Source organism: Melozone crissalis, unplaced genomic scaffold (assembly GCF_028551555.1).
Source record: "Melozone crissalis strain CALT ecotype California unplaced genomic scaffold, PUWL_Pcris_2 ptg000008l_1, whole genome shotgun sequence".
NCBI lineage: Eukaryota > Metazoa > Chordata > Aves > Passeriformes > Passerellidae > Melozone > Melozone crissalis.
In genome coordinates this window covers 11303092-11331050 of record NW_026535786.1, presented here as the reverse complement: position 1 = coordinate 11331050, position 27959 = coordinate 11303092, and the positions used below count along the sequence as shown (strand labels likewise).

At 43.7% G+C, this 27959-nt stretch overlaps 1 protein-coding gene across 2 annotated transcripts; it reads right to left on the bottom strand.

Annotated features, from left to right (window-relative positions):
* FOXJ2 (forkhead box J2) lies at positions 1 to 27204 on the bottom strand. Of its 2 annotated transcripts, none has more exons than XM_054269937.1 (11): positions 25912 to 27204; positions 11045 to 11397; positions 10462 to 10536; positions 8469 to 8537; positions 7983 to 8123; positions 7371 to 7566; positions 5160 to 5480; positions 4668 to 4769; positions 4002 to 4202; positions 3178 to 3276; positions 1 to 2597 (listed from the first exon to the last, which is right to left on the bottom strand). In XM_054269937.1, exons 2-11 carry the CDS (start codon positions 11375 to 11377, stop codon positions 2509 to 2511), a joined length of 1626 nt encoding a protein of 541 aa, XP_054125912.1. In that variant the 5' UTR covers positions 11378 to 11397; positions 25912 to 27204; the 3' UTR covers positions 1 to 2508. The 2 variants fall into 2 exon arrangements, with proteins under 2 accessions (XP_054125912.1, XP_054125911.1); XM_054269936.1 differs by having other exon boundaries at positions 7371 to 7569; positions 25912 to 27203.
* Positions 27205 to 27959: the final 755 nt, after the last annotated feature.

Below are 27959 nucleotides of genomic sequence, written 5' to 3'. Positions count from 1 at the left end.
TTCACTTTTTCTTTTTATTAAGAAAGCATGCACAAAAATAAACTCGTGAGACCACGCCCCTCTCTCCCTGACCACTGACACAAAGCACTGGGGGCCACATTAGGCTGGAGGGGCCTGCAAGACCCCTCTGTGGGCCAGGCTGGCCCCCCTGCCCTGCCTGCAGGCCGGTGCCAGCGCACCCGCAGAGCTCCACACCCACCCATCGATGTCTTACCACGCACTAACAACACACATTGATTTCAGGGGCAGAGGAACGAGGCTAATTTGCACACTGACCGGCATGTATTTACATATGCAAATGAGGCACAACTTAATACGCAAATGAGGCAAATATGCAAATGAGGAGCACTTGGATACGCAGAAGGAGCCATCTTGGTTTGGTTTGCTTCCGGTGGTGTTTTCAGACTTCCACAGGGCCGGCTCTCAGAAATGTCCACTGCAAAACACTAACTGGCACCTGCCATAAGTTGTCTCTCGTTGTCACCGGTGCCACTTTCCACAGAAACCTATCACACTTGCTTCCAAAGCTGTATCATTCCCATCCTGAGGCAGCAGAGATAACAGCTGACTCCATGTTGAAGCTGTCTGGGATTCCTCATTTCTCTTGGAAATGCTCAACGACGAACTCCCCCCCAAACTCACACTTAAACAAAACAAAAAAAAATCCAAAACAAAAAAAAAAAAAAAAACCAACAAAAAATCCCAAAAAAAAAGGAAAAAAAAAAAAAGTGCTGTTCCCCCCTTCCAATGTAATGAGACCCTGCTTCCCTGACAACAATCCAATTTCCAATTGGTTTATCCCTACAGCAAATTTAAAAAGCAGTGCTAGTTCCCCACCTTCCTGCAGTCAGAAGAGAGGTTATTACTTTACTCCTGTGCTCCAGGTCTGTCAAGAAGCCATGATAGTCTATTTCCACATTTGTTCCCTTCACTGGTAAATAGGGAATAAGGGCTGGGGGGAGGCTTTATAAAATATTAAGAAGAAACAAGAGATTTGACAGAACGGAGCCATACGAGAAAAGAAGGGGAACACAGGACACAACTTTGGGGAGGAAGCACCTAAATGCTCACTCCCATTCCTGCATCTTTCCCACCTTCCTGATTTGCACATGCTGACAAAGCTCATCCTTCAGGATTTACACTAGGTTACATCATCTCCCCAGCTGAACTGCAAGGGGTCCAAGACACCTTCCTCCCTTTCATACTACACTCTTTGGTTGGTCAGTTCAAAACCCTGCCCTGCTTCACCCTCTCCCCTAATGCCCCTCTTACAAAAACTGCTTGCAGGGGCCTCTCAGTCCCTGATCACAGGGTTCAGCCCTTGGCCAGCAGCCCCCTAGTTCAGCCCCACTCTGCCCACCACAAGCCCATTCACCAAGTGGGAACCACTGACGGAGGATGTGCACCTACAAAGCCAGACTCCTGTTGCTGGCACTCTCAGCCACAGGCAAGGACAGCCTCCAAAGAAATAGGAGGGGTGGAGGATCAAACAACAATTGGACAAATACTGATGAGAGAAAACTTCCAAATTTGCATATAAAAGGGAGAGCCTCACTACATATTTTGAAAAAAGGCTTGAAAGGGTGTGGGGTGAAATGAAAAGCTCTGGGGAACAGAATTTGCTGAATCACATGTGACACCCCTGACTGCTTCTTTTACCTGATGGGTATGTAGGCTTCACCTAGAGACTGCAAAAGGCAGTGTAGGAAATGGGTCAGGATTCCCTCAAAATCTCTGTCTTCACAGATGGGACCACATTCTGAAACCCAACTTCTCTGCTGAAACACCGTATCTGCTACATTCTCCTTTCTCCAAACTCAGGTCTGCCCTCCCAGCTCAGCTCAGCTCTCCCTACCTCAGGGATTACCCTCTCTTTGTACTTGGGAACACCACTTATTTTCTTGCTGTTCCTGCTGGTGCAACAAAGTTCACAGAGCTAAGATCACCCCTCCAGTGTCCCTTCAGCCCCCTGACCTTTACAACATTTACGAAACAACATAACTACAGGCTCCCAGGGTCCACTAGGCTCTCTCACTCCAGTAGCCAATACGACAGATTCACCGGCCACCTTGAAGGGAAAGAGGGATTGTTAAACGCAAAATAACGGAGGCAGAGAAAGATGCACTCGAGGATTCAGCCTTCCAAGGTCTTTTCATGGCACCAAGGACCCATCTTCCCACCCTCCACAGGGCACTGCGCAACATGAAAGAGCCGATCCGATGCGTCTGAGGCCACCGGAGGAGGGGGAGGGCTGTGCTCAATTATTGGTAATAATAATAATAACAATAATAATAATAAACAAAAGAAGAAAAGAAGATAAAACAGGACGCAAGGAAGGATTATCTTCGGCAGCATCTTGCGGTGGCTTCTCTGGCGGAGATAGAGAATATATATCTATATACAGGCAAGGCAGGGAGGCTGGGGAGGGTGGTGCTGACACCATTGACCCCATGTCCCCCTCCCCTCCCACGTCCTTCGAAAAGGACGGGCTATCAAGTCTGTAACTCGCTAGGTGATTAAGTCCCAGTCGAAATCATCGGGGATTTCCTCATTGGCGCCTGGAGGAGGCCCTGGAGGCCGAGGGACCAGATGATGAGCTGAGCCAAAAACAAGAAAAAAGAAGAAAAAGGAAAGAGGAGAGTTAAATTCTAAAACAACATGTTTCTTCACAGTGGGTCCTTGGGCAAAAGAAATCAAAAGTGATTTGGGCCTTCTCCTTTCCAACAGTCTAACAAGCAAGAACACTACAGGCATTAATCTCTGTCAGCATCTACCAGTGTGTGGGAATGTTCTGCTGTGAAATTCTCCACAGCAGCTTCTACAGAAGTTACGTTTCAGCCTCCTTTACTTACCTCATAGCTGACTGCTGATAGAGCACCAATGACTTCATCAACAGAAGCTTCTCATGTACAGCTAGCTGTCTTTGAACAACTAACTGAGGGTAAGGCTAAGCTAGAAGACTGCTTATGTGAAGTGAAAGAAATCCGGCCTTTGAAATCCTAAACCTTCCCAGAGCTATAACACAGCCCTGAATGGAGGGTCCCTTGCAGTCCATGCTCCCTCTCTACCCACAGTGCTCCATTTGATTACTAAGTGCTTTGGGAGAAATGCACCAAGGGGTTGGGAATCAGTTCTTCAATATTCATTGGTGTAATATGCCTTAACATCACCCCTTACCTGGGCGATTATATCCCGGAGAGTCCTGGGTAGAAATCTGGTACATAGGAGATGGCCCGGAGAAGAGATGGGGAGGCTGGGGCTGACCATAGGAGTTCACTGTGAAAGGAAATGAATTAAGAAAACAAAAAACCAAGTGTTAATGTTCAGGTCAGAAGTCTTGGCCCTGACTGGGGGGCAGCTCAGCCACAGAGCAACTCACTCAGACCCACAGGATACTGAGGAGAGGTTCAGCTGTTGAGTCCTAACTCCAAGCTATAGCTTGGTCAGGGATCTTGTTCTTGAAACCAGCAGGAGTTTCTATATTATTGTAAGAGAAGAAAATTTTCATCCAGAAACACCACAAGCTGGCTCAATATCATCCACTTAGTTCAGTACTAGATTACACACACCATTACAGTTCTATCAGGACCACCATATCCCCTCCTCAGAATGTATCCCCTTCTCCTCTGTACAGTATTTCTCCAACAAGGGTGCAAGAGCTTTTTCTTTTACTGTTCCTGCCATCTGGAATAGCAAACTCTCTATCTTGCCATTCCTCTTTGTTTGTCACCTAAAAAAACACCTCTTCTCCTCTTCCAGGTTTGCCTTTTAAATATATTCCTGCCTGGAGGTTGCCTGTCAATAGCATGCATCACGTAACAGCAGTCTGTCCAGACCACGGGCATCAGACATCCCAGTTCTTTAAAGCCAGAGAAGGCTAAGTTCCTATGAACAGCTCTGAGCTGCTCAGTGCTGCATTGCCTGGTAAGGCTGCAAGTAATTTAGGATACTCACAGAATTGGGCCTTCATTTGCATGTCATTTTAGTCTCCTCCTAATTACCTTGGTTCATGGATTGCTCCTGTTTGCCACTGTTCAGGGCACAAGAATCAGAGATTCGAGGGGGCTGCTGTGGGCCAACCAGATGAGGGAGCTGACCAGTCTGGGTAAGGAAGTGATTGAGGGAGTCACAGAGGTTGGCAATATGGTGTTGATCCAGCGTCCAGTTCTTCCGCTCAGCCTGGCGCAAACTCTCCATGAGCTCTGCAGGGGACAGAGGAGAGTGTCAAAGACAGCAGTCACACTGTGATCTTCCCTGCAAAGAATTTGTCTTCTGTCCCTAAATCCTACCTCCTCCTCACAAACCAAACTTCATTGTTTCAAATCTGTCACCACACTCCTGAAGAGCTCCACATCTAAGATACTGTCACACTGACTCAGGTAGGGCAAGGAAGAGTTGGAAGGAAAAAGCTCAGTTAGCTTTCTGACATCCTTTCATGACTTAATTCTCCCTGCTCCAAATCCTGCAGTGTTCATTCAAGCACTTCAGGATCTTTAACAGAACCCACGAAATAGGACACCTCTTTTTAAAAATTAGGTGAATCACTGAGAAATCCAGGCACTTGCCACAGTTACACTGAAAAATAGATCCCTGCACAGCACTTGCATGTTCTAGACTACAGCCCTAGTCACTGAGTCACTAGCCTTAGTCACTAGGCCAACACTGACCTGAGAATTGGGAGTGCTCAATGCTAGACCAGTTCAGCCGGTTTACCATCTTGAAGCTTTCCTTCAGGGAATCAATGTTGGAGCACCAATCAGGGGGAAACGCTGGAATGAAACAGGGACAAGATTAATACAACACAGATCACCCTTCCTCTCCACCCCTATAAAGATTGGCCCCTCTTCACCAAAGAGCCAGATGCTACAGCAGCTAGAAATCCTTTCTCCCTTGAAAACCAGGGGCGGTATCTTCTTTTTCACTAAGGCCCTGATTTTATGCTACATCCCTTAACAGAATCCCAAACCCAGGATGATATATCCTCCATTCTCCAGGTAAGAAGGCAATTTCCTTCTCAGATTTCAAGCCTATCTGACTTTCCCCCATTTTCTACACACAAGTAGGCACTACTTAGGGAACGCTCACTTGTGGAATTTCTGTCTGGGGGCTCCTCACTGCTCCCTCTTCCCCACCCGTGCTTTCCATCACCCCTGACTCACCAAAGCCAGCGTTGTTGATTGAAGCCTGTGACTGCTGCTGCTGCTGGTGTGGCTGCTGCTGTGGGTGGGAGTGTGGGTGATGCTGTTGATGCTGGTGGTAACCTCCATGCTGCATCGGGGGCGGGTGCATGGACATCACTGGCGGAGGGCCATAACCTTCACCACCCTGCTGCTTCCCTCCTTGGGATGGGCAACCCTCTGGGGTTGGAGTGTGGAGTGGGGGAGCAGCACCCACTGAGGAGGGGCCTTGCTGCTGCTGCTGCTGGTACATGTAGTAATTGTGGTTGGAGGGCTGCATGTCACCAAGGAGTGAAGAGAAACCTGCCGAGTAAATGAAAGAGGAAGGAGCTTTAAGAGGGCCTGGATCAGACCTTTGCTTACATTATCCAGCTCCAATTTCACACTGCTCATCCCGCTATTCATGAAGCTTTAGGAGTGCCCTCTACAGGCTGCCAGCAACCATCACCTGTGCAGTTACGCCCTTACCGTGCTCCAGACACAAAACATAACGCTCTACAACAAAGACCCACAAGGATTTTAGTACAGCGTTAGGCACTTAGGTTCCTCCCTCGATTTTTTCCTAGACTTACCAAAGTAACCCAACCTCTCCTGAAATGTCAAGCACATGTTGTATTCCTATAAATGACCATTAAGCATACTTAAACAGTACAACATTTACGAAATTGATAGTTTAATGCATCTGACTTGGTTGAGACACCTTTCAAAAACATTTATTCAGCGCTTGTTTCCAAAGACTCCCTTCAGTTCCCTTCTTACAAGCAGCTTGGTCAGGAATCTTCACAATTTTTCTCACATTGATCATAAGAGGTCATAAAAGACTCTGCTTTTGTACAAAGAGCACAATGCACATACCAGGGCTCCTTTATTACTTTCATTCCTCCTGACTCACTGGGTGTGTCATTTCTATCCTGTATTTCAGGCAACCTCTACACGTGAGAGCATCAGGTATTTTCCACCCTTCCCCAACACCAGGAGCTCAGCATATCTCTTAAATCCGCTTCCCCTGTCCATTCTCCCCATACACTGGGGAACCTCTGTGGAAAACCAGTCAGGGGCACTGCATGCCATTAACCTGAGCTACTCGCTTCTTCCTTTGAGTACCTTTACTTGACCATCTGCAAGCAAGCCTCACATTTTCACGAGATTCAACATCAACCCTTTGAGTATCCTACTACTGTCCTAGGGCAAAAGGGTGAATACTGCCATCCTGACTCAAAAGTTGCCAACAAATTTTTTTCAAAAACTGCAAGTTTTCCTACACTGTCATGCAGCCTACAACTTGGAGGGAAAAAACCAGCAGCTGCTAAGTTTGTAAAATCAGAGGAACACACCAAGCCAAGGTTCTTCTCTACATTTTTCTAGCTTGCTCATACTACAACACCTCACACAACAGTCTCCTACTAGGAGTGCCAGCATCATGAAAGCAGTGAAAGTATATACATTTTTATTTCACTGAAGCTTCAAGTTCAGGAGGCCCTTTTTGGAGTGACAAACTTTGCCTGCACTGTGTGATGGCTGATAGCACAGGCAAAAAGCTCATGTAACAACATAACCCTTTTTACACCAGATTAATATTTAGAATAGTGTTTAAAGGCAGAAAGAGCTTTAAGTTTTTCTGAAGTATTTTCCATGGACATCTCATCCCTGAAGTGATTCTGCCCTCTTCTGGCTGCTTATTCACTCCCAGAAATGCAAGATATGAATGCAGTTGGAGGCCCTCTCTTCTCTGCTCTAAATCCACAAAGCTCAATTCTCCAAGGCCTTGTACAATCCTACTTTTCACAGATCTGAGCAATGATGATTTTCCACTCTCCTTCTGAGAAACTCCAGATGCAACAATCCCCTCCCTCTTACGGTTTCTGGCCTGACAGACTGTGAATATTTCTCTGACATGCTTTTCTTCAGGACTTCATTTTTCCCAGCTTCTGCCATTTTAGTATTTGCATTTGTATCAACACAAGGCATTTTTAAATCATTGTGCTTTTTTATTCTGAGAGAACTAGGGGGAGCAATGCATAAAAGGACGTGCAGATTTCTTATCAGCTCCTGGCAGAAGTAATTACAGCATGCCAAAGAAGGAAAGTCTGTTTGCACAGGCTCCTAAACGAGGAAAGATCTGAGAGATGCCAAATGGACAAGACTGTGTGGGCAGATACCTGCCCACCCCACATGACGCATGTAGTTACTCACCGTGCTGAGAGGAAGATGATTTCTCCAGCATGGATTTGTAGAGATTTCGGAAGGACCAGCTAAGGTCCTGGAAGTTGATCTCGGAGTAGGAGAACTTGAAGTCATGGTTGGCACTGTACAGCGGAGGTGGCACATCGGCCCCTTCACGGCCCTGCCCCCCTGCTACAGTAGAGGCAACATCCACAGGCCCTGCACCCTGCTAAGGGAGGCAGAAAAAAGGCCTTCAGTCTGTACTAGGATTGGCAGCTTGAGGCAGAGATCAGACTAGATACACATAGAATATGCACTGATATTCCATATCACTTAGCTCATCTTCCAACAAATCTTCCCAAGCGCCATTTTCTTGAGGAACACCAACCACAGCACAATGGCTCCAGCCTTTTCTTCAGTTAATACCATTCTACCTTTACCCTTATCCCCATTCAACCCTTTGCTGAAATTCACTTCCTCTTTATTTTCTATCTCTGCAATTTCAGCTCCTTCCCTTCTTTTTATTTTTGCCTCCATATCACAATTTTCACAATTCCCTCTCCTCACCACTTCACTTTTCCATTCATGCACCCCTCCTACTCTCCTTTTCCTCCCACTTCTATCCTTTTCCCCACAGCTCACCTGACTGTAGTTAGCAATGGGGGTGGTACTCTGGATCGACATCTGAGGGGTGGCCTCAGGTGGCAAAGAGGCTTCTGTGCTGACTGGAACAGCCCCTCGGGGGCTTTTACTTGCCTCTTGCTCTGGGGAGTCTTGTGGTATCTGTGGATGGGGAAGAGAGAGAGAAGGAAAGGAGCAGAAATCAAAAACAGATGGAGAAGTGAAACTGCAGATGGGAAGCCAGCTCCCCCGCTGTAGAAGTTCATGGCTTAAAAAAGAGGAGGACTGGGCCTTAGTCACTGAAAAGTCAGGATAAAGGACTTCAGACAAGATTAACTTTGCTACTGAATAGCTGTAACAACAGGCAATCAACAGGACATACATACTAGTTCAGTCCTGGCCTTTGTCTGCCCATCTATACACCCTGACCCCAAAACATTATCATGGTCTGGTGCTAGAAGGGAATTCCCAGCCCACGCCATGCTGTGTGGAAAGAAAAACACTCACGTCATCATCTGGAGGATGCCGCCTCTTGCGAGATATATCTGGACATGTATCTATTGTCCAGTAAGAGCCCTGGAAAGAAAACCCATGGGTGAATGAATGATGAAATCACAGAGCTTCCTGAAGTAGGGGGCTGCTGACTCAAGAAATGTAGCACCAACTAAACATTAGGACCACAAGGACCATCCTCTAGAACCTCACACAACCGAGACTCGGGTGTTGCCATGAGATTCCTTTCTTGCACTGGGTTGCATTGAACTATGAGGAACAATGCTACTGGTGGAAGGCAGAATCCTCTACTTTCCATCACTCTTGAGACAGGACACAAAAGGATGGTTTGATCCAAGCTGAGTGAACTCTTTTGGGCCTGCACACTCCTTTCAGTGGCTTCCTCACAATCTGAATTTATGATTAACTCATGAGAACCAACTCAACGCTGGTATTTGGCAGAGACAGCCAGAAGGATTGTTCTTTTTTCATGATTGTGAGACTACACTTCAAGCATCCACAGAGGACCCGTGATGGCTAAGAAATAAATCACTGTTAAGAACTAAAACAAATTATGTACAGAGAGGTCTGTTTAGCTTGGACAAGAAAAAGCTAAGGGGATCAAACCACTGCCTTCAACTGTGGAAGCACATTATAAAAGATAAAATCAAATTCTTCTCAAAAATGTACAGCACAAGAAGAGACAAAAAATACAAGTTACAGCAAGGGAAAGTACAGTCAGATATAAACAAAACTTTCTTCACAATCATGGTGGTGCAGAAATAGAACAAATGCCCAGTTTTGCTATCTCTATCCCTGGAGATATTAAAAATTTGACAGATCTCATCAGCTTAATGTTATTGTTCCTGTCTGGGAGAGGACAGAGGTACATGTCAACCCCTAGACCTCCCTTTCAATATAAAACAGCGTATAATTATGAGTGTTGTCTTCTGACTAAGTATAAAAAGAACTCTAAAGTGGATTGAGCTTGTTTTAACCTCCCATCAAGATCTGAATAATCTGAATAAGCATCAAGCACAAGTTTTCATTATAAACCCAGCCCAACATGCCAATGAACACCTGCAAACATATACCCTTAAGTCACTCAGGATTTCCTGGAATAAGGTACATAATTAATGGTATTTTTGAGCTGTGATCCTCAAAGATCTACTATTTCCACTTATAGGTGCCAACTGAGCACCACACAGTCCTTTAAATATAACCTGAAATAAAGGCCTGAGCAAATTGCCCTTTCTTGCAACTTTAGGATGAGGGGGAAGAGACAATCCTTGTGTCTAAATACACGGCTTTGTACCCCTACCATCTCCTCCTGCTTGTTTGGTTGTGGGTTTTTTCAGACAATAATATCTGCATGCCAAGATGCCAAGTCTTGGTTTTGCTAGCAATTCCCCTTTACAATCTATGTGTACTATCACAGCTTTCCTTAGTTAGCCAACATATTCCTGAATTCTTGAGTTTTACTCGTAAATAATTTCTACAGATTTAAACTATGTGATGATGACACATTTTTCCAATACCAAATACTTTGCAATCTATATAGGCAGCAATTCTGCTCTCATTTCCGTGGATCCTGCCTCCATGAAATCCATGATGTCACATCACAGTCCTACTGTTCACCAGCAGCCGCTATGCTCTCTCATAGCAGAACAAGTTGGACTATGCTCACATTTTGCACACAAAGATAAAGAAGAAAAAGAAACAAAATTAATAAAGTACATTCAATAACACTTTTGACTTCTGCCAGTATCTTTAAAGTCAACTGAAGACCACAGATAAGAAAAATAATTACTAAAACCCTTAAAGTTCCTTTACAGGTTCCCTTTAAGTAAATGCTTCTGTAGCCAAAGGACTGCAGTAAATCTTACTACTGCTTCCATTTTTGCCTACACTTAGGGTTTCAAATTCCAACCATGAGTTAGAAAGGGCAACCCCAGCTTATTTCCCTGCAGTTTTAAATTGCTTGCCCAGGAGCATGCAGATTTCTTACCTTCCCAGGATCATCTCTTGGTCGAGGCACCTTTCGAAAACATTTATTCAGAGAGAGGTTATGACGAATAGAGTTCTGATGAGAGAGTAAGAGATACAGGTAAGTGCTACAACAAAAACATACAGTCTTCTGAGTATGTGCTGGAGCAGAGAAAATAGGATGGTACCTACAAGCCAAAGCTCACTACATATCGCTGGAATGGGGCAGAACAGAAGCTGTGGAAAGGGACGGATTAAGACAGTTAATATGGGGCTGAACCACCTCTACACCTATGGAAGGTGCAATGAAAATAGCATCAGTGTGATGCAGAGGATGGTAGTGATGCGTGCTTTGTGGGGGATTTTTTTTTGTTTTCCTTGGTTGGTGGTGGTGGGTTTTGTGTGCACTCCTTCTTAGAGGACCACCACATATGTTCAACAAAATTCTCAGAGAAAATGGGACTGCTGACTCTGCATTTTCTCCAGTTGGTCAACTTAGTTTTACATCAGTCTTATTTTAATCAGTGAAGCTATTCTGCATAGAATTAAGAAAGTAAGCCTTATAATTAGGTAAAAAAGGGTACTTCAGTGATGCAAGGCCTCACCTTCCAACCAATACCAGCATTTTTGTAGTAGGGAAAGTTGTCGCAGATCCAACGGTAGATCTCACTAAGCGTCATCTTCTTGGCAGGTGATGAGTTGATGGCATATGTGATCAAAGTGGCATAGCTGTAACGTGGCTTCCCATCTTGGTGCACTGCTGCCTCATCCTTACTCAGTGTGGCATTGGGATCTGTTGGTGAGCCTGGGGGACACTTTCGGGCAGACCCTGGAGGTCCTGCTTGTGAGGAACCCCCTAATTTTTCAATAGTAGCCCTTAAAGTAAGCTGTGGGAGCCAGTCTATGGAAGTGAGGCTGCTTTCCAGATCAGAGGCCATGCTGCTCGAAGCAGGAATATCTGTGACGAGAAAGGAGAGGAAAGGAAACCCTTGAGACACAAACAAGGGGAAGCCTAAGAACAGAAACATCCATTTGCCTTCTTCTCCTGCTATCAGAAATACCTGTATGAAGATCATCCTACTTTATTTATCTTACTCACAGCTAGCCAGCACCACTCCAAGAGGCCCATGACTGTGCCTCAGGGAGGACCATCCGTACTGAGGGCAGCTGGGACAGTGCTTTTCCACACTGATGGTAGCATTGCTAGGGCAGGCTTACCCCAGGGCACTGCTCCCAGGTAAAAAGCCAAGCTCTGTTTAAGGGAAGCAGAGCCCTTTCAGCAGGTATATCACATTCACTCCTTTACTACATAATCCATATAACCTTGGTACTCTTCACCAAGATTACGTGTGATCCAGTAGGTATACGGTGTCAGGTAAGAGGAAAATCATAGCTAAAAGGGAATATTCATTCATGCCATACACAAACCACAATTTAATTAGATCATCTGCAAAGTCAGGACTATCTTAATTTGAGGCGAAATTAATTTCTCTCTGAGGCCTAGCCTTGCATTAGGTGACATTATAATGAATCCTATTCCTTAGAGCTAGGATTACATATCTCATTTTAAAACACCAAGATCATGCATAATACTATATATAGATAATTACATCTACCATGTCAAGTTGGAACAGACTATATTAAGCTCATAATAGTTAAAGCTTTGCCTGCCATAACCAGTTTTTCCTAAAAAAATATATAGATATATATTTAAATCCTGCTTAATTCACACTATAGCAGGCAAGTGTTTTCTCCAATTCTGAGACACAGAAAAAACTTACTTGTCTGAAATCACACAAGTTTGCTGCAGGAAGAGACTCAGAATGTTTTCTCCCATAAACATTATATACTTCCCCTCAGAAAAATAAACCACACCTGGCTAGCAGTTGTACACAAATTATTTCATAAGAAGAAAACATTTTGCAGCATGAACTTGTATGAACTTGCACTTAGCACACTAAGTTTTCCGTAGTCTGTTGCAGTAGACAGGCAGCAGAAAGTCTGTCATTCCTACTCACAACTGGCTGCATTACTATACTGGGAGCAATCCCCTGAAGTCTGAATTGACGGAGCTAAGTTTCCAAGGCCATAACTTGCACTGCTCTTTGCATAAAGAGAAGAAACATGTCTTGAAGGCATGCAAATTCTATACCTTTCATTTCTGAAATTAGTCATTCCAGAAGATTAAATGGTACTTTCTTTGAGCATGCTGGAGCATAGACAAGGCAAACACACAAACACACTTATGTCTGTATAGCAAATTAAACACTTGCATACATGTAAGAGAGAAGAGACTGACACGAACACACTCTGCTTAGGGAAGATTCGTCAGCAGACACCTCCCACTGAGTGCATCACTCAGATGAGTGGATCAGATGAGACAGGGAGACACCCATCTGCATGAATACCAATTAGATACTCATTCTAAAAATAGGCATTTGACAATAACACAGTGTGGATGCACAGATCCAGAGACAGATGCACCCAGCATTTTGACACTGAAGCTACCCGTTCTTCCCCCACACCCATATGCATTCTACCTTTCACTTCTGCACTCCAGAGCTCTCACAGCACCAAAGCAATGAAGTCCACACTCCAACGCATTCATATGCGCTCAACCTTTCATTTCCATGCATGTGCTCACCACACCTCTTAGGGCTCAAACACCTACACAATACACCAGCAAAATCCATCCCTCAGCCCCCACAGGCAGTGGCTTCAGAGCCCTGGCCTCAGGAAACACGTCCTAATTGCACAGCTAACACCATCACTCACTCTTAGGCACCCAGACTGAGAAGCACAATTGCAGCACCACAGCCTCTATGGCGAGTGGAAACATTTTTATGTCTGGGGAGGAAAGGAAAAGCCCACCAGCTACCAACTTACCCATCCACTCATCTGCCACACTCTCACTTGGGACAGGCATTACTACCTGCTGCACAGCTAATTGACCCAAGCTGCAAAAGGCTTTCCACTATCCAGCCCCTCAAGTTGAGTGTTATTGAATAACTCGTTTTGACCGATTTAATCTAGTATCAAACATTTGAAATTTACATAAATTTAAAAAAAATAGCAGGACTATTCTTTTGTGAATAATACAAGGGAAAAGCAACAATATATTTTTATGCAGTTGGGACAGACAGACCAATCAAAACACAGCTACATTTACATGGTAACTTCACAGGTAAAGCCCTCATTAAAAGTAGTACCCCACCTGGAAGAAAACAAACATGAACTAAATGTTATGTTGAATGCTTCATTTTGTAAGTGTCTCATATAAATTTTAAGTTCTATGGTGCAAGCAGAAAAAAAATAACTGCTTCTTGTTAAATCATTATGAAATATTAGTTGCATTAACAATACAACTCCAAAGTAAAATAAACACAAATTTATCAGTTCCACCTCCTCCCCCCTTTTTGCTTTTTAAAGACAAGCAGAGAAATCAAGAAAATTAGGTTATTAAAGCATACGGCAGATTAAGATACCAATTTGAAACACCAGAAATTCAAGAAACAGAAGAAAGCACTGTTGTTTTCACAGAGCTTCAGGTTTGCCCAGGTTATGTCAGTAGAGCATCTGGGATGATTGGCTATGCAGTAAAATGTAAGGCTGATATGCAACATCCCCATCATCAAATACACAAGCTTTTGTGCATTTGTATAAAATACACTCGTCAGGGAGACAAGCAAAATTAGAATTGGGTCAGATTACACCCACACTAAGAAATTTAGTATTTTCATTCCTTAGTTTATAAAAATCTTTGACAGGAAAACAAAATCCAAAAATCTTAAAAAAAAAAAAAAACCCACAAAAAAACCCCAAAACCACAAAAACCCCCCAAAAAACCCCAAATAACACACTTTTCAGTAAAACACAGCAGCTTTTTCAGAAGATAAGAAGATATACACTAGACAGTAATTTAGGGCAGAAAGCAAAGAGTCAGACCAAACAGCAATCACATGGGAAATTTCAAAGCCGTGGAATAAGACCTTTTTTTCCAAGTTTGCACTTGATCATGTTACTGGATTTGCTGACAATATGGGATCTGTAATAATTGAGCATAGTCAAACACTACGTAAGGTGGCAATTCCAGAACACTTTCAGGGCAACAATAATTTAGTGTAATTGGCTACTAAATTATTTAAAAGAATATTTGCTATGCAGTAAGCATTACTGTTAATTTATGTTGCATTTCTCATTCACCTGACCCAAGTATTTGGTGCATCAGCTTGACACTACTAAATGGCATGATAAAACAAGACTGCAGCCAAACCAGAGCAGCTGATCATTCTTCCAATTTACTTTCCCAGCTTATTGCCTGGCAAATCTTTTGAACTCTTCTCTTATGATCCCACTCAAACAAAGAAAAAACCAGTAATAACTAATAAGCACATGGAACTGAAATCAAGGGTTCTTTAAAAATCCTACCACATTAGCAAGTCAGAATTAATTTTCAAGAAGTAAAAAGAAAGTCGAAGACCAGAATTCACAATGTCCCACTTTACTAAGGTAAATGCTATCTGTTTATGTATTTGGCTGAATTTAAAAAGCAAGGTTAGAGCAGCCAAGGTCATAACCACCATCAACAGCTGGAAGGCGACAGCAGAGTCTTCATTTCTCAAGCACTAAACAGTTACAGTACAATCCCAAGTCAGGTCAGAGAGATGCAAAAAGTCGAGCCAAGCATGGATCCTGAACTACAGTTAAACAGAAAAGAATCCGGCCAACGCGTAAGAAAAATGTGTTAAAGAAAATTCCTGCATTGAATACCTTTTAATAACCACTAATTCACTTCAGACTAGACCTACAGCTTTCTGGGAAAACTGCTGCCTTACTTTGAATCTTTGCAAGTAGCAAGTGGAAGCTCCTGCTGCAAATGCAAGCCAGGCTCCTGTTGATGGGACAGTAAGGGCCATCCCTTAGCAGTGCTGAAGAAATCTGTACTTTGCTACTCTGCAAATGCTCACTCTAAGCCAGTCAGATCTTATCCAGGATCACTGCTACTTGCCCATCAGGACAGAAAAACACATGAAATGTGGGGAACAACACACTAAGGGTCCCACTGAGCACAGACATTAGACATTTATAGCCTGAAGCATTCTCTAAGGCTGGATTCAAGGGCTGGTCAGGCAGAATCAGTTGGGACTCAAATGGGGAGCCATACAATGCAGTGCACTGCCTACAGAAGATGCCTATTCTAGAATAAATCTGTACATTTACATTTTTCTGTGTTTACTTTCACTGTTGCTTTATTTGCTAGTATTTTGATCCAACAAAACACTATGACAAAAAGATTTAAAGGAGACTCAAGTTTCTCAACGTGAATTTTGAGAGAAAAAACTCAGACAGACTACCAAGCAATGACAGACATTGCTGCAGAGCACCTATGAATAGGTGACCACTGGAATTTCAGTGCCTGAAACACAGATCCAGTGATCTAACTAACAATATCCATCTAATATACTCAGAGATACCCCTGGTTTCTAAGGTATTTAGCAGATTTAAAAACTGTCAAAAAAAGGACTATTTGACTACAACCTTTCTGAAATAATGTCACATTGTGAGGAGTAAAAGTAAAACATGCATGAAGAAATTAAGATCCTCTACTTTGGTGAAGAAAAGGCAGTTCTAATGGACTTGTGTAAATTACACACTCAAAAAACTCTGTGTCCTCATCCAGTACAAGAAGGGGAAAATAATCAATTTAGCTGAATCTAGAAGGAAGAGAAATTTGCCGTTTTAAGATATGTGCTTTCCCTCATAAAGAAGGTGGTGTGAACTAAGATGGCGGGAATACAACACTTAAAAATCCGATATTCTCTAAGCAAACATTCTCACAGAAATACTTGTTTCATGTAAGAAATAAGAAAAGAGGATACTGATTATCTGCCCAGACTGAAATTGCTATCCATCGTTTTGGTAACTCCTTGTGAGAAGCCTTCAGGAAATGTTTATATTTCTGGAATCAAGTGAAGGAAGAGAGGCTGGTGGGTATTGTTCATAAAATGAAACTTAACCTGGAAGGAATGACAGGTGTCATGTTACTGACAAAAGAAAGGCATTGCAGTTTGACAGAAGCCTTCTGCCTTCAGTGCCCTATGAAAGGAGGAAAATCCATCCCTGGGGGCAAGGAGGTAAGAGAAATTCTCATACCCTAGAACCACGCTTCCCTTTTAGGGGAGCAGTAGAACAAGCCAAAAAATGTTTTCCCAATTACAGGCTTGCAGATATGGTAACAGGAGGCACATGGTTCTCACTAGTCACGAGCCACAAAAGGAAAAGGGATCCAACCAAAGGAAGCCACTGTCACCTAGGAGCACACGGCGTGCCTGTGAGTGTCACAGCGTGCACCTGTCCACGCGTCGGGTTCTGACTGCACAGCCCTGCTCAGAACTACTGCGGGTGCAAGACTGCACAGCTCTGAATGCTCAGGGTGCTGCTTCATGGAACACAGGCAGTACTGGGACAGTGGAATCCTGAATGGAAAATCTGCTCCAAGTCACACAAAACACTCAGATGGTACTGAAAATTACCAGTTCGAGGAAGATGAAAACTTTTAGGCCATGTATAGCTTAATATAAATTGCTCGACTAATTGTTTTGTTGTAATTAAACTGTTATACAGACATGATTTTTCTTTAATGAATAGAAATCTCAACAAAATAAGGTTCATATTAAGTCTCAAAAATAAAAAGAAAAATTTGTTTTCACTGTCATTACAGATTAGATAAGTATCATGATAGCACATTTATCATAGGACCTTTCAATTCCCTCCATTTTGTGAAAGGTACACAAGCAGGCTATAAATTTGTATTTTGAATTTAGTAAATGAACAGCACTGACTCTGCAGGCATTTTTGGTACTAATGAAACATGAAGTCTTGTGAGAACTATAAAGTCATCCAAACCCTCATGTTGGAAGTGCATCAGGATTCAATTCCAAAGGCAATTATGTCCTAGTTTTGTTTGAAACTGACAAATGGTATAGTTTACAAAACCTGACCTGCTTATTTAAACTTATCAACAGATGGCATTATAGCCAAAGCCTGAAATATGCTCATGTCAAGAGAAGCAGTATCTTTATGGGCATAACAGGCTAAGATTGAGCATAGCTAGGGCCTTGCCAGATTTTAATAAGACAAACTAATCAAATGTTTTGGTTGTCTGCTATATAAACATACAGGGAAAAAAAGCATTGAGAAATACTACACAAACATTGCAGACACTCCTAAGACAGTCTAAAAATATGTGCTCAAAGTTAGGACCAGTTTGTTTATTTATGATGCTGTGTCAGGTAAAGTGGGGAATGCGTAACACCTGTCAAAAGAAACAGTAAATGATACTGAGAATACTGGTGTACATAAAATACTTTTGAGCTGGAAATTATTTCCTTTGTAATAAGACTACTAGAAAAGATTTATTCTAATAATAAGCCAAATGTCCCATGACAACCCTCCCAATAACAGATTTGAAGTAAAAAGTAAACCAAGCACTTTGAAGAAGTGCAATGAAAATACATCACCCCAGCAGAAGTGTCTCTGCAGCATCCCTCCACCCTCGGTACCATACGCAATATTTCACCGATGGAAGTAGCAGCTGTAATTCCAAGCATATGCCAAGGCAGGAGAGAAATCTCTGACATTTGCTTTAAGAGTATTAACAGAACAATTACTCTTACACTGAGAAAAGTAGAGGGAACTGGTTTTGGAATAAGTCAAGTTTATGAGCACATATCTGAAATGAAATTTTCCCTGGGAAACTGGGAAGTCTGCGGTAGAGAAATGATAGGTAAGAGCAGGTATTTCCCCCAGCCTTTTGAGAGGCCCCAAGCTGAAAGATTTCAATTTTACCTGCCTATCAGAATCACATCCAGTAACAAACCTGCAGCAGAGGATATGTAAACACTGATTTAATACCAGATGGTTTTTGAAATTAGAGACAACATCAGAAGTAGATCAGCATGTGCACTATCTTGCTCAGAAGATCTGCACAGCATTGCAGACATATACAGAGACACAGGTTAAAAGAATGTAACATGCTTATAAATGAAAACTGTATTCTTATTCACATTAAAAAATGGGTCTCTCAGTGAAAAATTACTCTTAGCCTTGCATTTTAATGACAGCAATAGTGAAAGGCTTCTATGGTAGAGAAAGGAACATCAGCCACACACAGGGAAAATGAAAATCTGACTGCAAGTGGTCAGAACTTGTTCACCAAAGGCTGAACCACTGAAAACAAAATAGTCAATATGAACTCTGCAACAGTTGCTGAAACAAACCACAACCTACTCGTGGAAACGGGTATCAAGCAGTTGCAAGAACTCTGTACTGAATTCATAGGAAAAAAGGAAATCGGTATCAAGTGCAGATTAGTTGAACACCACGTGCCCAAAATGTACACAGAGCACATGCTCCCAGGGTTGAGATTACCAAAGCACTGCAGAGAAGCCTGTTAAAAAGGAATCTGAGAGCAAAGCACAGCTGAAATTGAAGTTGGAGAATGATCAGAAGAATCAAATAATCCTGTGTGAGGCTCATAAATTAAGTCTCAACCACTGTTTTAACATAATTCCTTTTTACTATTCTGTTAGCTGTTATTCTCAAACTGACAGAACTCTCTTCCAGTAGACAAAACACCTGACAATCCCTGCCTGGCTCACAACTCGAAAAGATTTGTACCACTCTTGAAATTCAAGAGGATTCAGAACCACACTACCACAGAAGACACACAATTAATGGTTTCTTTTTACTTAAAACACTAGTACTGCTGCTTGGCATCCTACTCACTAAATGCTCCATTTTGTGTATCATCCAGAAACTAAATCTTATGTTCATCTCCTTACAGACACTGAAAGAAGTCCCTTTCTTCCACACACATGCTTGCCACAGTTGTCACCTTGCAGCTGCAAGTAAATATTATTCTGCTCTAACCTTGAACATTCCAGTCTTCAAGATGTTGTGTCTCTTTGTTTATAACAGTCTTTATTTTTTTGCTCTTTATTGCTTTTGCAATCATGCTTCTTTACAAAAGAAGCCAGGGAGAGTGGGGTACATACAGTAAGACGAGTACATTTGAGTATCAGTTAGACCTTTGAATAATTTTCAAAAATGCAAATAATGGCTATTTGCATATCTGCAAATTGCTAATTGCAAATATGCAATTAACAGTGGGACCCAATGATCTTAGAGGCCTTTTCCAACCTTAATGATTCTAGGGTTCTATGAAATAAGTACTTTCCAGTATGTCTGGCCTCTATTGGCTGGCAATATTCCTGTGTGTATCGAGGTATGAGTCAGCTGAGGAAGAATGCAAAGAGATGTTCATGCAAAAAATGGAAAAGCACAATGTCATGCTTGTGTTGCTGGGACAGCAAAGGACAATGCAGTAAGGGACAGCGACAGATAGGGGAGAAACAGAAATGTGAAGGCCCCTTAGAGTGAGCACAACAAGCTGGAACCTTATGTGGTGGATGATAGCCAAAGCACAGGCTTGTCAAGGAGGAGATGGCAACGTGTTGAGAAAACATGCCAGGAGGACAGCCTCAGCAACTGTGATGCTAACAAGACGAGAAGGTAACTCGGTTCTCAGAGGCCAGCAAGAACAGCTCACACTAACAGAGATGGGAAATGAAGGAGGAAGCACAAGGGTTCCCAAAGAGACCCAAAGAAGCAGCAAAAGATTCAGGCCATGAACAGGAATATGAGTCCTACACTGTATGTTCAAAGCAAGAACATGTTATAGGCCCAACTGCGGAATCTTGCAGCAGAGGAAGGCAGGAAACAAAGGCAAATCTCAAAGGAGCTTTCTCAAGTTCCACACTGGCCTCAGGGGTCTTAAACTTGCAGCAATTAATTAAAAAATATGTTAAGGTAGTATGCAAGGCTGCATCATTCAATATCCCTGGCATGAAGGAGGTAAAGAAAAGCAAAGAGAGGATACTAGAAGTGGGTCATTGTGTCTAAGTTGTGAAAAAAAAAATATGGAGGGAAGTAAACAGCTTAGTGCAGAGGCTACTGAATGAATGACTGGAATAGTCAGGAGGGAAACCAGGAAAATACTGTCACAAAAGTCAGGGGAGGACAAGATTTCAAGATTGGGCATGATCAAGTGTCAAAAACAGCAGGGAAGCCAAGAAGGATGAAGATGGAATAGAGGCCCTGAGACTTGGCCAAGAAAAGGTCATTAGAGATCTCAGGAGAAGCTTCAAGGGAGTGTGAATATCTACACTGAAGTCACCTTATAAAACAGTTCTAGAATGCACAAAATCATACAGAATCTTTCAATTTTGGAGTGACTGGTCCTTCAATGAAACAAAAACGCATTGGGGCTTCTACTGTTTCCCAATGCCAAAAAAAGGGCATATAGAGGTTTTAAGTTCAATATCACATTGTAATTAAGGCAATCAGCAGCAAGAGCAGAAAGCCATTAGAAAGTGGTTTTCATCCTTATACTTTGGAACCCTTATAAAGGATCAATAACCTATTCCAGGATAAATGGGAAGCCATGCATGGAGAAGCATGCAGCCCAAGGTCAGCCAGCAAAGGAACAGCAGAACTTTGCAGAGAACGTTGCTCTCCCAAAACCCAGACCAGTTCTCTACAGTCAAACCTTGTCTGCTTTGTTCAGGTAGAGATAAAAAGAATTTCAGATATAACTATTTTACCAGCTTGTTTATTTTTCTCTGCAAGTTCCTGATGGGGAGGGAGAATTTGTCTTGGTTTTACTTAACAATAGTTTTTTTAGGGGAAACTGAGAATTCAGGAACTTTGGTCTTTTAATTTGTGACCACAAAGTGTTCAGATTCTTTCTCAATTATTCAGATTTGAACTTTTAACAGTAATTACAGATTTCTGCTATAATCAGCCACAGTCTTCACAGAGCAGAGAGCATAAACAAAATTTGAATTGCTAATGGTAAAAAGCAAAAAAGCAAATATTTTTTTCCTCGAGGTATAAAAGCTCTCACTCATCATCGCACCCTGTCCCTCATTACTCAGTCTCTCTTATACATAAAAAAGGCCAAAAAAAGAACACACATTCCCTTAGTTCTTGATTTCACATCAAATAAACTGACCAGCTCCAGAAAGATGAGGAATGAGGTACTGGGCCTTGCACAAAATGCTCAGCCCAGCTCTGAAAACCAAGATCCTCAACTGCTAGAGGAAACCAGAGAATGTAACAGAAGGAGCTTTTATTCTAACTAACCAAAATATAGCTATTCCTGAGGAAGGAGAGGGGCCAGAAGAGAAGGGAGGGTGGGAGAATGAAATTGAGTCGGACTATGGAGACCAAGTGCCATTCCCCAGGCAAGCAGAACTGCTTATTTTCAGCGAATAAAAAAAGAAGTTTCTTGAGATAACCTCAGACAAAAAATCCTACATGTCCACAGGCATATAATCTAACAAAAGGCAACCAGGAACAAGTAAAAAAGCTAGTGTAGAAGCAAGACCAGAGCCTGTGAGATGCAGTAAAAGACTCCTGCCAGTGAAGAATCTTAGTGAGAAGATGAGGGATGCTTCCTTGATGAAGAGAAAAGCAGCGTTTAGGCTTCTAGGACCATAGGACAGAATGCCAAAGGGACCAAAAGAGAGAAGAGATGCAAGGAGCAGGAACAACTGAGAGGAGGAGTGGGTGTAGGAGGAAATGAGAATCAAGAAGTAGGCAGGCTGGAAACATGCTGGGCCTTAAAGGTGCAGGAGAGGAACAGGAGTGCCACATGATGCTATGGAGCCCAGGTATTCAGGAAAGGTCAGGCACTACCAAAACCTCTGCTGGCTACCTTTAAATCTGTGCTGCCTACCTAGGGAAGTATCAGGTTCATAGTAGGGAGCCTGGTCAGGTCAAAACAGATGGATAAAACAACAATCTAGTCCAAATCTTGGCAAAGCATCACATGATATAGCATTAAATTGGTCTTAAAGTTGGCTGTGAGATCTCCAAATTTTGAAACATTCACAGTATTCTGCATTTGCACTTCAAACTTAAGATGAAAATTTGCAATTAATTAATTGCGAAAACATACTGCTGCATGCTTGCTCTCTCACAGTAATACACATACACAGACAGCCTTTAAAAAGTGAAAAACGTGAGTTCAGGGCAGAAGTATGTTACAGATTTTGATGTTCATCATATATCCCTTAGGAGGAAGAAGGAAACAAAACCAGCAAAACAGATAACAAGTAGCAATACTGCCTCCTATAAAGGCAATAAGCATTTGGAGGTTGAACACATCAACTGGATATTCTTGCTAAAATAACATGTGCAACTGCCAACAATACAGCAAATTAAAGGCTTTTCTTTAGGCTTCAGAGTTAACACAACTGGAGAGTTCAAACATGCCAGCTATCACATTAGGCTGCCCATCAATCAAGGGGCCACTCATCTTCTCTAATACACCTCCCAGACCAAAAACAGTATCCTTCAAAGTTTCAGTTCTGAAGCACTGCTCAGAAACAGATTCTGCAAATGGAGTGTTACAAAAACATAGAAGGTTCTGCATTAAAATCACTGGTTACTCTTCTACCCAAGCTTGGGAGAAGCAAATGGAAAAATGAGTCCAGAAGCATTTTTCATTTTTTGGTTGCTAATAACTGAGATGCAATTCCTGTCTGACAGCTGTGTAAAATGAGATAATCAGCTCAGTCCTGCTCTTGAGGGACAGCTGTCCATATCACAGTTGCCATTAACCACTCCTCCCTTCTGACATTTGAAGGAAAGGGCCAAAGATCCAAACTGGGATGAAGATGGAATCTCCCACTACATGAAGGTCAGCTGAAGTTTAGGGAAAGAGGTGGTAACCTGTAACCTGTACCTCTGTGGTAAGAATAAATTTCTTCAGAGACACCAACATTCTGCTGTATTTTTAGAGGGGGGAAAAAAACTCCGCAAAAAAACCCAAACCAGAAGGACTACAGTAGTCACAACCCTCTCTTGGACTGAAAGCTTATATACCAACTCCTCAAACTGCTTTCTTCTTTTATTCCCACTTTTTGGACTCCTTATTCTATCCTAGAAACTTGCCTACAAAGCCACACTTCAAGATAAAACCCAAAAAGTTATAGAACACAGACTAAAACAGTATTATAACCTCATGATCTTTCAGTAACATAATCCTTTTCCCATAACTCTTTAGACCGTCTCGTTTCATTTTGCTTAAGGGCTTGACCTGAGAAATGCCACTGTCAGTTCTCAGAGGGGAGCTGAGTGCCCACAGGACACTCGGACTGCTTCAACTTATAAAGTCAACTTTTGGAAGCATGAAAGTCCAGATTTAAATTTACAAACCCATATACACACAACTAAGTGTCTTTTTCCCCAAATGTAGAAGACTTCATTGCTTATGCTGAAGCCAACTCTACGTTCCTAGGCATCTACAAGAATTAGGTTACTTATGAAGGTACATTAATGTGGTTTTTAAAGTCTAATTTTAGGTGGTCAGGTTTAACATTCTTAATGTAAACTCTTATAGACATAACACTTCCATTTAAGCGTGTCTATAAAGTACCCTGCACTTTCATGAAGACAAATAACACTCTCCCTTTTTCTTGCATAGATACTTTTGTATAAAATAAATGGTGCAGAGCAGCTGCAGTATTCCATCTCAGAGGAAGCTGCATTTTCACCTGTGATAAACATTTGATGTGAATACCATGATCATTTTGAAAAGCTGTGCTCACAAAAAATTATTCCCTAAAATTTATGAGTATGTCTCAGCTTTTGTATAGCTGTGTTTTAGATTATGAGATCTTTTGAGCAGAGATTGTCTTAATTTGGTGTCCAAGTCAGTACTGAATGCCTTGTCAGCAATTAACAAATAAATAACCATTAGTCTATAGCATACTACTTCCAGTCTTTTGTGTCTGTAAAGAACATTTAAAGCTCAGGCAGCAAATACAGAATCTTTATCATTAATGGAAGAAAAAAGATGTTTCATATGCAGAAAGGTAATTGTTGTGGAAGAGCAGAATTTTGTTAAGTGTGGTGTATATATTCTGTAAAGTGCCCTGGCATCCATCAGAGGCAAAAGCACTTGAAAAATGTCAAGTCATGACTGTGAGGAAGGGGGCAGCGTGAGGTAAATTAACCTCATGAGCACGAAAAGTCAGTTTATCCCCTTGAATGTACAAAGGCCAAAATGCCTCAGTTATCTCTTCCCTTGTGCTAGATAACACAGCTCTACTCAAAACAGGCTGATTGCATAACTATAGGGCAACAGGTAGGAGGGCATCTAACAGTACCCCCAGAACATATGTAGGCTTGGTGGTTCAGCCCTCCCTTAGAAAGAGTCACCTTCTGAAGCCACGGATAACTGACAAAATTCTCTGCCAAAATGGGGAATCACTTTGGCATCTTTTGTCTGATCTTGCAAGCACATTACACCAAGGAGTTCCTTCTTCAGGGACTCCCTGTTTAACCATTGCTGTCCAAAAGGGCTCCCTGTCCTGGCCCTTTGATCTTGGATTTCCTCACTGCTATCTCACTAGAAACAGTAATACCTCACGTGAGACATCTGAGATTCTTCTGCTCCTGGAGTCTGCTTTGGCTTTATTTGAGACGACATCTCCCTCAGACTTGATTTCTCAGGAAATCACTACGCTGGTGTCAGAATACTCATTTGTGGCTGGGAATTAACTGCCTCATTTACAAAAAGCAGCAGCTTGGCTCATGCAGCACCAGCACTAGGATTCACATTCCTAGCCCCTGAATGCAGCATAAAACACAGATGAAGACTGGTGGCAACCGAACGGCTTCTTTTGGCTTTCAGAGCAGGTTCCACCAGCACTGTCACAGCTTTCATTCCCAGGCCCCTGAGCACCACAGGACCCACTCCCAAGGGCACTCTTTCCAGAATTCACCCCCCAGTCCCTCAGGTACATTAGGACACACATCTCAGGGTATTTGCATGGGGATCTGTAGGTTCAGACCCCAAGCACAGCGAGGTCTGCACCGCACAGTGATTTTATTCCCACAGTTACAAGCATAGTAGGACCCACATGGAGAACTGACACTCCACCCCATGGCTGCATCCTTGGACCCTGGCACTACAAATCACTGCTCCAGTCTCCTCCAAGCTCTTTTTGGCCACTATTATCATTCTCAATGACCCCTAAATGACAGAAATTAATTCACACCAGTGATAATTAAGGCTGAGTCTAGGATGAATAAACCAGGGAAAGAAAGTAGAAGGGAAAGGGCAGAGAGGCTTCTTACAATTATATCGGGCTAAGGTCTCCCATAAGCTAAATAGTGAGGGAAAGAATCAGGTCAATTCATTTAGCTCCATAAGGCAGCTAAATGAATGAGACTGAGAAAGACACACAGAAAAAGAAGGTGGGGAGAGGTCCAGAAACAGAAAGAGCCAAAAGATTAAAAGCATGCAGATACCGTGAGAGAAGAAAAGACACAGAAAACAAGGACAGAAGGCAAGAGAAGACAGCTAGGAATAGAGAGGTGATATAATGTGGTCACTCACTCTGTCTGGAAGATTTTCTGGAGGGAGGTGGTTTATCTTCAGTGCTGGTTGTTGGGGTGCTGCCCTTCACACTCCTTCTCTGACACCCATACTCAGACCGTTGCTGTCAGCTATTCCAAGGGCTTCTTCAAAAAATATTTCGAGGGCGAAAGGATTGTGGATGAAATCAGGATCTTGAGTATTAAAACAATCTGCTAGGGGATTGTCAGTCCCCTAAAACTGCTGGTTTTAACCCGGGATGGAGATCCTCTCTCCCTTTTGGCAGCTAACTACTAAAGGGGTGTTCCCCGGGAAACAGCCTTTTCACTGATGGTCAGATTATTTCAGAAATCAATTTCCCCAATCTGCCTACCTAGAAATCTCTTTTCTCTAGGTACACCTTGCCCGTAAGGAAAAAAAAAATCTCTTTCTCTAAAACAATTCTTGCTATCTCAGTGGATATTATCAGTGAAATCTGCCTTTTCCTCTCCCTGTAACTAGGAGGTGTGTCCTCTCTCCTTGCACGGGGTATTTGAAGAAAACCCTCTTGGGATTAGGGGATGAGGGATCTTCCTTGGGATGAAGGAAAATGAGATCAGTATTGGAAATTACCTTTATCTCCAGTTAACAGCAACTGGAAAAGGAAAGACTAGCTAAATCTCTCTCTGCTTTCTCTCCCTTGTTTTGCTCTATCACCTGCCGAGCAGATGTAAATAATTAAAATTACTAGGTAAGTATCTGGAGCTCCTACTTATTTCTGTCTTGGCAACTGCCTCTCCTGGGCATACAGGATTTCCTCTGTAAAAACACTCACTACTACCTGATCTGGGGAAGGGCTATCTGCTCCGCTTGAAGACTTTCCTCAGCAGCAGGAGGGAGTCGGCAGTAAAGGTTATTCTCACAATCCTCAGGAACTGGGGTCTGAGGACACCTCTCCCTGTAACAAGTATCGAAGGAGCTCCAGAAGGCTCTGTTCCACAGCGAGAAAGAGCAGACCTGCTTCTAGATAGTTACTAGGGCTGGCTGCCGGGGGCCTGCGCACACCCTTGGCTGGTTAGTGGGGAAGGGGGCAAGTGTTAAGCTCTCTCACCAGCTGCGGGGAAGGGGCCTGGCAGGGGGGGGCGTCGGGGTGTCCCCACACCGGGCGCGGGGCTGCCTAACGGGGCTGCGGACGGGGCGGGGGGCGGCGGGCAGGCTCTCTCCCCGACCCCGGCAGGCTACGGGGGTGTCCCCCCACCCCGGCCGCTGTCCCTGGCTTCCCCCCAGGCCCCAGCTCCTCCTGCCCGGGCTCGGCTACCACGGGAGGCCGCGGCGGCTCACGGGCCTGCGCGGGGCTGCGCGGCGCCTCCGCCGCCTTCCGCCGGGCCGCGGCTTCGTCCCCGGGGTCTCCCCGGGCTCCGGTGCGTGGGGCCCGGCCCGGGCGGCGCTGACTCTCTCCAGGCCCCGCCGCTCCCGCGGCTGCTGCTCCGGGCTGCGGCTCCACTGCAGGCCCCGGCTCCTCCCCGGCCGCCGCTCCGCCTCCCCCGGCTCCCCCGGCCGCGGCCGCCCCCGCCTCCCCGGGTTAAGGAGGCGCCGGGCCGGGGGAGCAGGGGCTGCCCGCCCGCTCTGCCAGGCGGAGGGGAGGAGCTGCCCGCCCCCCGGGACCGGCCGCGGCCGTCCCCCGCACGGGGCTCGATTCACCGCGGAGATGGCCGTGGGGCCCTCGCCCCCAGGCCGCGGCCAGCAGCCGCCTGTCGCCGCTGTAAGAAGGGGCAGCGGCTGCGGGGCCACCCCTGCGACAGCCGGTAACAGCCCCGGCAGGGGGGCTCACAAATGGCCACCCCGGGCCGGGGTCCGCCCACCCGCGTTGCTCACACCGCCCGTGCAGCAGTGGTGCCCTGCTTCAGCCCTGAGTGCTCCGAGTCAACTCCCACCCCGAAACAATGCAGCCCTCCGTCTCTAGTAGTCTTCCCTCAAACATTGTGTGTGTCCCCACAAGCTATTGCAGAGACATCACCAGATCTTAAAAGGTGTTTCTACCACAATCCTGTTAAAAGCCTCATTGCTATCTCTCCTGTGTGTTAACGCCA